Below are 12,155 nucleotides of genomic sequence, written 5' to 3'. Positions count from 1 at the left end.
AGGTTATTTAATTTTAAAATCTACCAAATACTGAATAGGATAGACAGAGTAAACCTAGATTAAAATGTTTCCTCTATTTAAGGAGTCTACAACCAGGGGAAACAATTTTAAAATGGTGGAGATGCTATTTCAGAGCAAGATGAGGAGAGCACTTTTTTCTTAAAAGGTGAATCTTTGGAATTCTTTACCACAGAGGGCTGTGGAAACTCAGTCTTTGAATATGTTTAAAGTAGAGGCTGATAAGATTTTCTGACTACCAATGGTGTAAAGGGTTATGGAGATAATGTGAATAAAAAGCATTGACGAGTTTGAACAGCCATGATCATATTTAATGGTGGAGCTGATTTGACAGTCTGAGTGACCCACTCTTGTTTCCTTTTGTTCCTGAATGAACAAGGAAGCAGCAGATTTGGAAAATCCACATACGATCAGGTCAAGTCAACATGGTCTGTGAATGAAAAATAACCAGGGTAACTACTGATCTTAGGTTATTAGTAGTAGAGTACCATAGGGTTCAGTACCTGGGCTGCCATTATTTATCACCTATATTAATGACTTTGAAAGTGCAACTGTATTATTGCCACATTTGCGGGTAATATGAGGGTGGGGAAAGTAAATTGTGAGAACCACACAAATGGTCTGCAAAGGGATATACATAGGTCAAGTGAGTGGGCAAACATTTGGCAACTGGAGGTTGGTGTGAGAAAAATGTGAAAGAATAGAAAAGCAAATTCTTAAATGGTGAGAGTCTGTAGAATGTTGCAATGCTGGCGTGTGACCTTGTACACAAATCACAAAAGTTAGCATGTAGGCACAGTGAGTAATTCGGGAGGCAAACGAAATGTTTCGTGAGAAGAGGAATGAATATAAGAGTGGGAAGTCTTGCTACAATTGTCAATGACATCGGTGAGATCAAACCAAGATTAGGGCACTGGTCTTTGTACTTAAGCTTAGTGTGTATCTCCTGTCACCCCTGAAAGGTTCCCGTTCCACTGAGGAAAGGGGGTGGAATAACATAATTGCGGTACTGGCACGGGAAGTGTGCATTTTGCACTTGAGGACTGAGAATGTTTAAGCCGGGTGTCAGCAGATTCTCTCTTTTAACTGTCAGGATATTCATTAAGGAAGTAGTTTAAAGAATGTTAACTTAGCTGATTTCTGGGATGAAAGATTGCCTTTTGAGGAAAGGCTGAGCTGTTTGGGCCTGTGCTCACTGGGTTTTAGAAGCATGAAATCTCTTGTGAGGGCCTTGACAGGGTAAATGCTGAGTGGTTGTTTCCTTTTCTGGGGGAATCTAGAATAGTACATTGTTGTATTTCTTGTTTTTAAAGGTAAAGTTGTCATAGGACTGCTCTCTCATTTGGAGAGAGAAAGCTGGTGGTGAGTTTAACCTGAGGGTTACCTTACCTCAAGCAGGGGAGGAGATTCAGAAGGTTAGTCCTTCTTGGTAACCATAGTCTATGCAGGAATTGAATGCATGCTGTTGATGTCAATCTGCATCACATACCAGCTGTCCAGCTAACTGGCCGCAAAACCACCACCAGTCATCTCTACCTAATGAGAAAGCAGCCCTGTAGTCTGGTAGGACTTTATTTTTCCCTTTTGTTTCTTGTCTTATTGATAAATAATACTGACTAAGTAGCGTGGATTCAATTTATTTGAAAGTCTCTTTATAGGTTTAGCAGTTTAAACTATAAGCTGTATATACAGATGACTCTGCATGCAATCTGCTTCTAGCATTGCTTCTGCTCCTGTAGTTTCATCCTGGTTCTACTAGCATACCCAGTTCTTAACAATTCTTACTTATTGTGTTCAGACATATTATAACACACTTCCAGGGCAGCTGTGTCTTGGGCTGTAATCTTCAGGCCAAGAGGCAGAAACCTTATCGCTGTCTACAAAAGCACACTCATAAATGCCAAGTATCTTAGCCATTATTGTCCCCACAACAAAGCCGCCAATTCTTTATGGTAAGAATCCTGTAAATATCTGTTGTTGATTGATTCCACATATAATCCCTAAAGTGTGGAAACAGGCCATTCATCCCATGGAGTCTGCACCAATCCTCTGAAGAGCATCCCGTCAAGATCCAGACCCTTCCCATATCCCTGTAACCCCGCGTTTCCCATGGGTCATCCATTTAACCTACACACCCCTGGGCACTACAGAAATTCAGCATGGCCAATCTGCCTAATCTGCACATTGGACTGTGGGAGGAAACTGGACCATCCAGCGGAAATCCACACAGGAACAGGGGGAACATACAAATGTGGAACCTTATATCCTTGCTGATATAAGGTTTGTCCAAGGGAGATCATTGGAGGAACATCTGTGTCTATTGTAGAGAAATAAATGACTAGTTATTGGCCAGCCAGCCAGTTGGTCTTTCAGTTGAATTGGAAAGATAATATGAACATGTGAACTTGGAGCAGGAGTGGGTCATTTGGCCTACTTGACCTCCTGCTCTGCCAGTCATTCAGATCCTGGCTGATCTGAATGTGGTCTCAACTCCATCCCTCTGACCTACCACCATATGAATCCCTTGTTGGTCAAGAATCTATGTTTGCCATCAAAATCATTTAATGGCCTTGCTCCCTGTTTAAAAAAAAAAGGAATTTCTACAACTCTCAACTTGTTTCAACCTCTAAATTTTAAACTATCCCTTAATTCTAATCTCTCCTACAATGGGAAAAAGTCCTGCCAGCATCCATCCTATGAACTCAATTCAGTATCTCATACTTTTGACTCAGATTCTTCCTAATTCCAATGGATACAGGCCCATCCTGTTCTCGTAAGGTAACTCTCTCCATATCCATGGCATGCGATTTCCTGCAAACAGTGGCCTACTCCATCTTGGTGGAGGTTGCTAAATTGTACACAGCAGTTTTTCCAAGTGCTAACCTTACTTTTCTCCCCAATTATATTTTCAGAAGCGATCCCATTGGCTGATACTGGTGCAGCAAAAGAGCCAGAGGTACCTGCTGGACTTCCGGTAGCAACAGCTACAATGGCAACACCTACGGGTTTGGAAACTCAGCCTTTAGTGTTGCCACCTAGTATACTGGGAGCAGAGGAAGGTATGTAGACAAGCCAAGTTTTTAAAAAAAAACAAGTGTTTTGCTTGTTTTACACGTGTTTATTTCTTTGTTTGTCCAGATTGTATAACATCATGCACCTTTCCTTGCCTCTGAGGTGCACTGGGTCAACCTTCTCATAGGTCATGAACTAACAACTACTTTATGTACCCGTCTCTTCCAGGTTGACTTGCTATACGAGTTTTCCTCTCCCTCTACCTTCCCTTGACTCCTATTGAATAGGTAGTTTGTGCATTCTTGGAGGGGAAGAGTTCCAGATTTCCACCATCCTTTGCAGACAGAGTTTAAAAATCAGGACTGAAATAACTGCATAGAGACCGGTATCCATCACCAAGTCACCTTTTATTTACATGTGAACAGTACGTGGGTCCTGACCAGCCAGCTCAGAGCCAGTCCCTAGACTGAGTTGACCTTCTGAATATTCTGTTTATATCTGTCAGCCAGGGCTCCTTGATTGGGTTTGTTAACCTGGGCCAATCAAAGATCTCCATAATCAACAATACCTGGCCCTGGTTTCAACCATTGCAAGGACTCTCCCATTTTAAGGGAGAAAGTGAGGACTGCAGATGCTGGAGATCAGAGCTTAAAAATGTGTTGCTGGAAAAGCGCAGCAGGTCAGGCAGCATCAAAGGAACAGGAGAATCGATGTTTCGGGCATAAGCCCTTCTTCAGCCATTCCTGAAGAAGGGCTTATGCCCGAAACGTTGATTCTCCTGTTCCTTTGATTCTGCCTGACCTGCTGCGCTTTTCCAACAATACATTTTTAAGCTCTCCCATTTTAAGCCTGAGATGAGGTTTTTTTTTAAATGAGTGTTGTGGGTCTTTGGAGCTCTGTTCCCCAGACTCTAGGAGGGGTTGTTATCAAATACTTTTAAGACCGAGGTTAATAGAACCTTGACTAACAAGGGAGCCCATGGTTATCAGGAGTAGGAAGGAAAGTGTGTTAAAATGATGATCAGATCAACTTGATCTAGTTAAATGGTGGAAGAGCCTTGAGGGCGAAATAGCTTACTCCTGTTAATAATTTGTCAGCTTGTATGAAGAACTGCTTCCCAGCATCTTTGACTAACTTAGTTTTTATTTCAAGGTTATGCCCTTTTTCTGTCCAGACTCTGCCCATGAGAGGAGATGCTGAAAATGTGTTGCTGGTTAAAGTACAGCAGGTCAGGCAGCATCCAAGGAACAGGAAATTCGACGTTTCGGGCTAAAGTCCTGATGAAGGGCTTTATCCCGAAACGTCGAATTTCCTGTTCCTTGGATGCTGCCTGACCTGCTGTGCTTTAACCAGCAACACATTTTCAGCTCTGATCTCCAGCATCTGCAGACCTCACTTTTTACCCCATGAGAGGAGATAACTTCTGTCCATCCCAGTAATTATCTTAATCATCTTAAATGACTCACTAATCATTCCCAATTAATTTGTAATGAAGCGAATACAAGCTTTCTGGCTTGAAAATGTAACACTTTGTGAAAAAGATGTATTAAAAATGTCTTTTTTTTTGTCTCTCCTTTGCCAGAAGTACTACCTGAGAATTCTCCTTCAGTTACTGGTACAGCGACCACTGCATCTGTTGTTGTTTTGCCCCAGCCGCACCATCTGGTTACTATCGCCACTGCAGGACATTCTTACGAAGAAGTAGTTACTGTGATAATACAGTGACCACCAGTGAACCCCTTTTGTGAACGGAGGCTGCTTATCCCGGAGTGGTTAAAATAAAGTGTTGCAGAAGTTAAGCCGCCGCCGGCAGAATTGAACTGTAGGAGCAAATTTCTCTCTCAAGTTTGCCCTAAAATGACTAACCTGAGAGTAGGTTCACCTTTTGAGTTTGAGAATGAGAACTGTAGTGGTGGGTATTTTTATTGTTTTTCATCATCTTCCTGAATTATTTGCCCATGGTTGCAAGATCTCTGCTTGAAAGAAATTAAACTCATTTTAATTTCTTCTCGTCTTTGGAGCAGTAAAAAAAAAAGACTTGCCTGGTATTTATTTAAATACAACGAGCCATTAAATTCCATTTGCTGCATCGCAACAAACTTTGTTAGCCAGTGATGTTCTCAATAGCCCAGCCTGTAGATCTGAATACAAGACGGTGTTTTTAGAATCTTCTGTGTATCATGTTCTTCATGCCTCATGCTCAAAAGATTGCCTTTCAAGATTATGCTCCAGTGAAGTTACTTTAATAATCATCTGAGCTGTGCATCACCACCATTTTGAGAGTGACAAGAAGCCTGAAACAGAGAGGGTCCTGGGTCTACAAGTGACAGAGCCAACTTTGCTTTCCCAGTGAGCCAGTAGGTCTAATAACGAAAGTCATTTAAGGTTTTGTGTATGCATCATTAAATATTTTCCAAACCCAAACTCTTCCCCTCCCCTGTCCTAGAATTAGGTAGTGAGTGCTGAGAATTACTGATAATGACATGCACAAGTGTTACACTTTGCGTTAAACAAAGAAGGTTATGCCACCATGTCCTGTGCCCTGCATTCAGAATACTTTGAGTCAAACCTCTCAAAGGAAATGTGGTCGGGGTGGCAGGTCAGAGTTAGGGAATAGAATATTTAGATCTTGCTCAGTCTCCTCTGTACTCAGCTTCTGTCCTGGACCAAATGGTTTGAAGATGCAATGAATACTGGTCTATAATCCTGCCCACATAGGAACCAGAACTCAAAGGAAAAGCAACTCTACACGTCCACTTGGAACACTTTTCTAACAGTAGAGGACTCTGGGATCTTTATATGGCTCAAAGGAAGCAGTCACTGAAAGAGGAACTTAACAAGCAGGTGGAACCAAATATGATTGAAAAGTGGAGCTTCTACTAGGCTTGGTGGGTGAATCTTGGTTAAAAAAACAAATAGACCAAAATTTCCAAGACTTCCTGGTTTTTGCTAAGTAATAGACTGGCAGATCAGCTGGGGAATCTGCTCCTGATCATTATTTACTAACTCCCTGATAAAATGTAACATGAGATGACAACAAAATTGAGCTGGGCTGTGATTTTCCTAATGCTGGAATAGTCAAACTCATGAACACAATGTCCATTCAGATAAACAGGAGGAGTGGCTGCTGTCCATGGAATTATCATCTCCTAGTACAGGAGGGCAAATTAAAAATGCAACAAGATTTTATTTTGGGTCAAGTGCCCATGTGATGTATTTGAATGTGAACAGGAACATGGCACTGCAGAATTTAAAAATATTATTGTGAAATATATATAGAGTACACCAATAATGGAAGTGTCAGAAAGCCTTGCAACTGAGGTGGTTATGACCCTCTATAATATCAGTCATTACTTATGAATTTCAAATTGCAATATTCCATGTTAAGAAATTTTGCAGATTTTCATTAACCTTTTAAAGGTTTGTATGAAAGTTTGAAATTATTGAAGTTTCCTTTCAGAATTCAGGCAGTATTGCCTCTTAAAAAGCAGCATTGAACTTAATTTTAGTTCTTGCTAATGCCTAATTTCTTTTGAATCTTCAATTTTTTATTGGTTCAATTTGCTTTTCTAGCATCTATTCTAAGAGGCCTCGCTGTCTCAGTGATGGATGATTACATCAATGAACAAGGACACTGAATTTGTCTGCTTTAGGCTTTTGAAGCAGTGTTTTGCATTTAAGGGTACTGATGTCCAGTTTTAATAAACTATAAGTTAGAAATATTTGTCGATGTTTGTGTTTTTAATATCATTTCTGAGACTTTCTTTTAACTCCATATGTTGTGACTTATACTGAGCTAAAGTACAAATTGTGGAAGTATAAATGATTGAATATTAGAAGGCTGTGTGTTTGTGGAGCTTTAACAATAACAGGCAGGAAGTCTGGCTGGGCAAAAGTGAGGACTACAGATGTTGGAAATCAGAGTCTGGATTAGAGTGGAGCAGGAAAATCAATGTTTCAGGCAAAAGTCATTCCTGATGAAGGGCTTTTGCCCGAAACATCGATTTTCCTGCTCCTCGGATGCTGCTTGACCTGCTGTGCTTTTCCAGCACCACTCTAATCCAAGAAGTCTGGCTGTGTTACCTTTTCCTCCCTTCTCCTTTAGTACTGCAGCACCCCTCTGATTATGAATGTGTAGCTCTGCTTAGACCAATGAGCAGCAGAAACTTCAAACTGCCTGTCCATACCGCTTCACTCTGACCCTGTGCTCTAAAAAAAATTTTCACATGAAACTTGGTCCATAATGGTCGCTTTAGAAGTGTGCAATGTCTTTCTGTAGTTTGAGAATCCAGTCGCCCTAATTCCCAATGAAATTACAATTGGAATTCAAGCTATTGTCCTCTGTACTTATAGCCTTCATTGTTCTGTCGTGTGTGATGGAAAACATGATTGAGGAGATGGTCACTCCACAGCTTGAGAATCAATGACTGCCAGATAGACCACATAGCAGGACAATTTGGAGGAGAGAGGAGTCATGGTCCAAAAGGATACAAATGTCATGAGTGGCAGCATCCAGGGAACAGGAAATTTGACGTTTCAGGCACAAGCCCTTCATCAGGAATCCTGATGAAGGGCTTGTGCCCAAAATGTAGAATTTCCTGTTTCCTGGATGCTGCCTGACTTGCTGCGCTTTAACCAGCAACACATTTTCAGCTCTGATCTCCAGCATCTGCAGACCTCACTTTTTACTCAAAAATGTCATGAGTGGAAAAGTTGAGGTCCTTCAGGCAGATTTTAAGGAATGAGATTAAAATGTAGGACTTCAAAAGTCATACAAAGGTACCATGTACTCGTGAGTACAGAAATTGGAGTATTGATAGGGGCGGCATGGTGGCTCAGTCGTTTGCACTGCTGCCTCACAGCACCAGGGTCCTAGGTTTGATTCCAGCCTCGGGCGACTGTCTGTGTGGAGTTTGCATATTCTCCCCGTGGGTTTCCTTCGGGTGCTCCGGTTTCCTCCCACAGTCCAAAGATGTGCAGGTCAAGTGAATTGGCCATGCTAAATTGCCCATAGTGTTAAATGCATTAGTCAGAGGGAAATGGGTCTGGGTGGGTTACTCTGGGTCGGTGTGGACTGGTTGGGTAGTGATTCCACGCTGTACAGAGTCTAATCATTTGAGAAAAGGTGAACATGTGGCTAGAGAAATAGTGCCAGCAGATGAACTTTAGATTTTTAGGGCAATAGGATTAAATCTGGGAAACATGGGATACGTACAGACCAATGCTTTGCACTGAAACAAAGCTACATCTAATGTCAGGAGAGATTTAAAGAACATCACTTTGGCTAATAAGTCTTAGTCCTTGGAGGTAAAATGTATAATGTTTAATGTAATGTAACAACTAGGAGCAGGAGTAGGCATTTCAGCCCCTTGATCGTCCTCCGCCATTTGATATGAACATGGCTGATCTTATCTTGGCCTCAAGTCCACTTTCCTACCTGCCTCCATAACGCTTCAATCCACTGCTGATTAAAAATGTCTCTCTCCTCCTTAAATTGACTTTGTCCCAGCATCCACACGGGGATAGTGAATGTCAGATTCACAGCCCTTTGAGAGGAATAATTTCTCTTCTGTTTTAAATCTGCTACCCATTATCCGAACATTATGACCCTTCAGTCTAGATTGCCCCACATGAAGAAACATCTCTATGTCTACTTTGTCCCCTTTAGCATGTTGTACCTCAAGATCTCCTCATACTCCAAACAGCATAATCCCTATTCAGAAGACAAACCCCTCTGGAATCAATCTAGTGAATGTCCCAATGTGACTATATTCTTCAATGTGGTGTCACTAATGTCTTGTACAGTTGCAACAACACTTCCCTACTTTATATTGATTTAGAAAGTATAAAGGAATTATGAATGCACAGTCATTCCAAGTCATTGGAAAGTTACCTCCAGGCAGTGATGGTGGTCCCATGCATCTGCTGCCTTTGCTCTAGGTGGTTGAAGTTGCAGGTTAGAAAGTACTTTTGAAGAAAAATCATGGTGTTTCTGTAGTGCATCTTGTAGATTGTACATGCTGCTGCTGTGTATCAATCCCGGATCAATTGCACACATCCGAGCAAGTAGACAGAATTACATCACACTCTGGCATATGCCTTGGAGATGGGAGATGAGCACTGGGAGACTGGAAGTAAAATACTTTCCTCAGATTTCTCAACTTCTGTGCTGCTCTTGTAGTCACTTTTTTATGTGGTTAATCCAGTTCACTTAATGGTGATGTTGACAGTGGGGTTACAGTAGGAGTAATTGAATGTTAATGAGCAATTATTAACAATGGGAGCTTAACTTCAGTTGTTGGCAAACGATTGGAATCAATTCTGAGAGACACTTTTTAATCAATTAGTCAGGAAACTGAGTTTACAGGAAAGCCATGAACTTGACTTGGGAAATTTTTGAGGAAGTACTAAAGTGGATGAGGGCAGTTGCAGTGGATGTGGTCTACATTGATTTTAGCAAGGTTTTTGACAAGGTCTTACATGCCAGGCTGTAAGCAATCTGGCAGAATTGAGCCAAAATTAGAACCAAAAACAAATTGCAAGAAAATTGCTCAGCAGGTCTCGCAACATCTGTGAAGAGAAATCCAAGTTAACGTTTTAGATCAAGTGACCCTCAGACTGGGATCCAAAATGAGTTCAGTAGCAGGAGACTGGATTGTAGTTTGTGTGTTTTTGTGACTGAGGGGCCATTACTAATGAGGTTCCACAGGGCTCAGTACTGATCCCTTGCTCTTTGTGGTTTACACTAATAATCTAGACTCAAATAGTGGGAATGTTCAAGAATGTTTGCAGATAATACAGAAGTTGGCTGTCCTGTTGATACTGACCAAGAAAACTATAGACTGCATGAAGGTTTGGATTGTCTGGTCAGTTGACAGAAGGTGGAAAATGAAATTCAGTTTGGAGAAGTGTGAAGTAATGTATTTTGACAAGTGGGGGGAGAAATCATAAACATGAGGTTCCTAAATAGTGTGGATAAATTAAGGAATCTTAAAAGGTAACAGACAGACTAATAAAGGTGGTTAAGGCATCACTGGCCACATTTTCCTTTATAAGCTGAGGTACTCCATATCAGGGCAAGAAAGTTATCCTAGAACAACTATTTAGATCACATATTGAGAACTTTGAGCGCTGATTTAATTGAGCTGTATAAAACGGAGGGCTGTGTGTGTAAATTGGGGTGACCTATTTAAATCTAGGTAAAATAATGAAAAAATTAGAGGGGGAAATTAAACATTTTTTCAGTGATTGAGCGGTAGGGCCTGAATCTCATTGCCTAAAAGGGTGGTTCAGGCAAAAATTCTTATAATGTTTTTGGGGGGAGACAGGGATCGATTGCTTGGAAAGCCAAGATTGCAGAGGTAGGTCCCGGTGTGGGAAGCTGGTGGTCTCCAGAGGGCTGAAAGCTACCCTGTAGTAGTATAAGTTTTCTGTGACTGCCATTCTAATCCAGTTACAGACAGCACTGCACTTAGCACACAAAGGAAAACAACTCCTGCCTTTCTATGACATTCCTTTTATTGTCTTTATTTCCCCAAACGTACAAGCTCTCCTGGGTGTCTGCTGATGCAACTCTATACCAATAGAAGAGCTACAGGAGAATTGTCAAAATTAAAACACAAACAATTCACCTAGATGGGTGCTGGTGGTACTTTGCCTCCATAAGAATTAAATACCTTGTTCATCAGCTATTGTTATTGTTATTGTTTTTCCCTGGCTTTTTAAAACACATTATACGATTTAGTTTGGTTTTGGAGATGTGTATTTTTATCCTGTCATAGAATGTAGAATTGTTGGAGCATTGCTTCATTTTCCTTTCAAACCAGCATCCACATCCTCTTAATTAAGGGAAGTAAAGAAATAATTACCTACCCTTCCATCTGTTCCCTATCGAGATGAATCAAAACTGGGTCTGGGATTAAGTGGGAGTCATAGTTTGGAAGCTGTGAAAAGGCTGTCTTGGGAGTTGGAAAGGAGCATGGTTATCTCCGTGATGAAATTTAAATCACAGATAACCATGCTGAGATAGTAAATGAAACGACATGGACCTAGTCCAGCAGACGCTTGATCACCAGTGAGAATAATTGGTAGGAAGCGGAATTGGTTCAGAGTAATGCAGATTTATGAATGTGTGGTTACCAGAAGAGAATCTGATCAAAGAAGAAACAAAGATGAAAAACAATCCGTGGCTAGATAATTCTATATATATCGATAGAATGGTATTTGCTTTTCAGAGTGAAACGTTTTGTAAAACATGTAAGGTCAGTTGTGTTAAGTGAACAGGTGTGAGACAGACTGTGGAACAACTGATGGGAACAATAATTATCCACATGTAGGTTGCTGCATTCTGTGCACTTGCCAGCTGATCTTATATTTCTGCAAAAATAAAGATTCTATACTTGAGCAATATTAACATTTTTGATCAAAATTTATGATATGCAATTCAAAAAATACACTATAGACAATATAAGGAGTGGACATTATTTTACATAGTGAATATTCCAGTAAAATGTGTATAGTGTTATTTTCCAAGAGAATTTTTGAAAAAAAAATCACAATTACAGCAATAAGAACAATGTTTAAGAGCATAACCATAGTTAACCTTTCTGTATTCTGTAGCAAGGGACTAATTTAGAGAGCTATCATAAACTATGACTTGCATGAGAGTTCATGTGACCATCAATCTAACCAATTATAAAATGAATACATTTTCCAGTTAAAAGCTGAATGTAAACACAATGTGTACAAAAACAAAAGTAAGGAATGGCAAATCGGTTCAAAGATCTCGCCGTTGTACACTGGAATAATTTTTCTTCATAAGCAAGTAACTTTCTGAAGTAAAATTCAGAGACATTTATGAGGCAAAAAAGGTGCCAGCTTCTGGTACTAAACAAGTAGGATTATTGAGCTTGGCTGTGAAGGGATTTTGCTTGATCAAAGCTCTTGCAAAATGTCTTGCAATGTTTTACTACATAGAAGGTACTATATAAATAGAGTGCAGAGAGAATAAGTCAGTAGTAAAGTCACTTCTGTCAATAGAGTCTCATAGTTCAAGGAGAACAAAAAGGAAAGGGCGAGTAGATTGGAAGTATTTTCTTCCCTCTCACAATAATATGTTGTTACCT

The 12,155-nt window shown here is 40.4% G+C and overlaps 1 protein-coding gene across 1 annotated transcript in view; it reads left to right on the top strand.

Moving 5' to 3' along the window:
- Nucleotides 1–6,728, top strand: part of LOC132817995 (zinc finger protein 410-like) — a 41,735-nt gene extending 35,007 nt beyond the window's left edge. The window contains exons 10-11 of the mRNA XM_060828572.1: nt 2,931–3,077; nt 4,613–6,728. Of these exons, the coding sequence (XP_060684555.1) occupies nt 2,931–3,077; nt 4,613–4,755 (290 nt within the window). The 3' untranslated portion in view covers nt 4,756–6,728. The remainder of the gene's footprint in view (nt 1–2,930; nt 3,078–4,612) is intronic.
- Nucleotides 6,729–12,155: the final 5,427 nt, after the last annotated feature.

The sequence above is a fragment of the Hemiscyllium ocellatum genome, chromosome 8 (assembly GCF_020745735.1).
Source record: "Hemiscyllium ocellatum isolate sHemOce1 chromosome 8, sHemOce1.pat.X.cur, whole genome shotgun sequence".
In the NCBI taxonomy this organism is placed as follows: Eukaryota; Metazoa; Chordata; class Chondrichthyes; order Orectolobiformes; family Hemiscylliidae; genus Hemiscyllium; species Hemiscyllium ocellatum.
The sequence above is the reverse complement of the archived record's forward strand: the minus strand, read 5'-3'. Positions and strand labels throughout refer to the sequence as shown.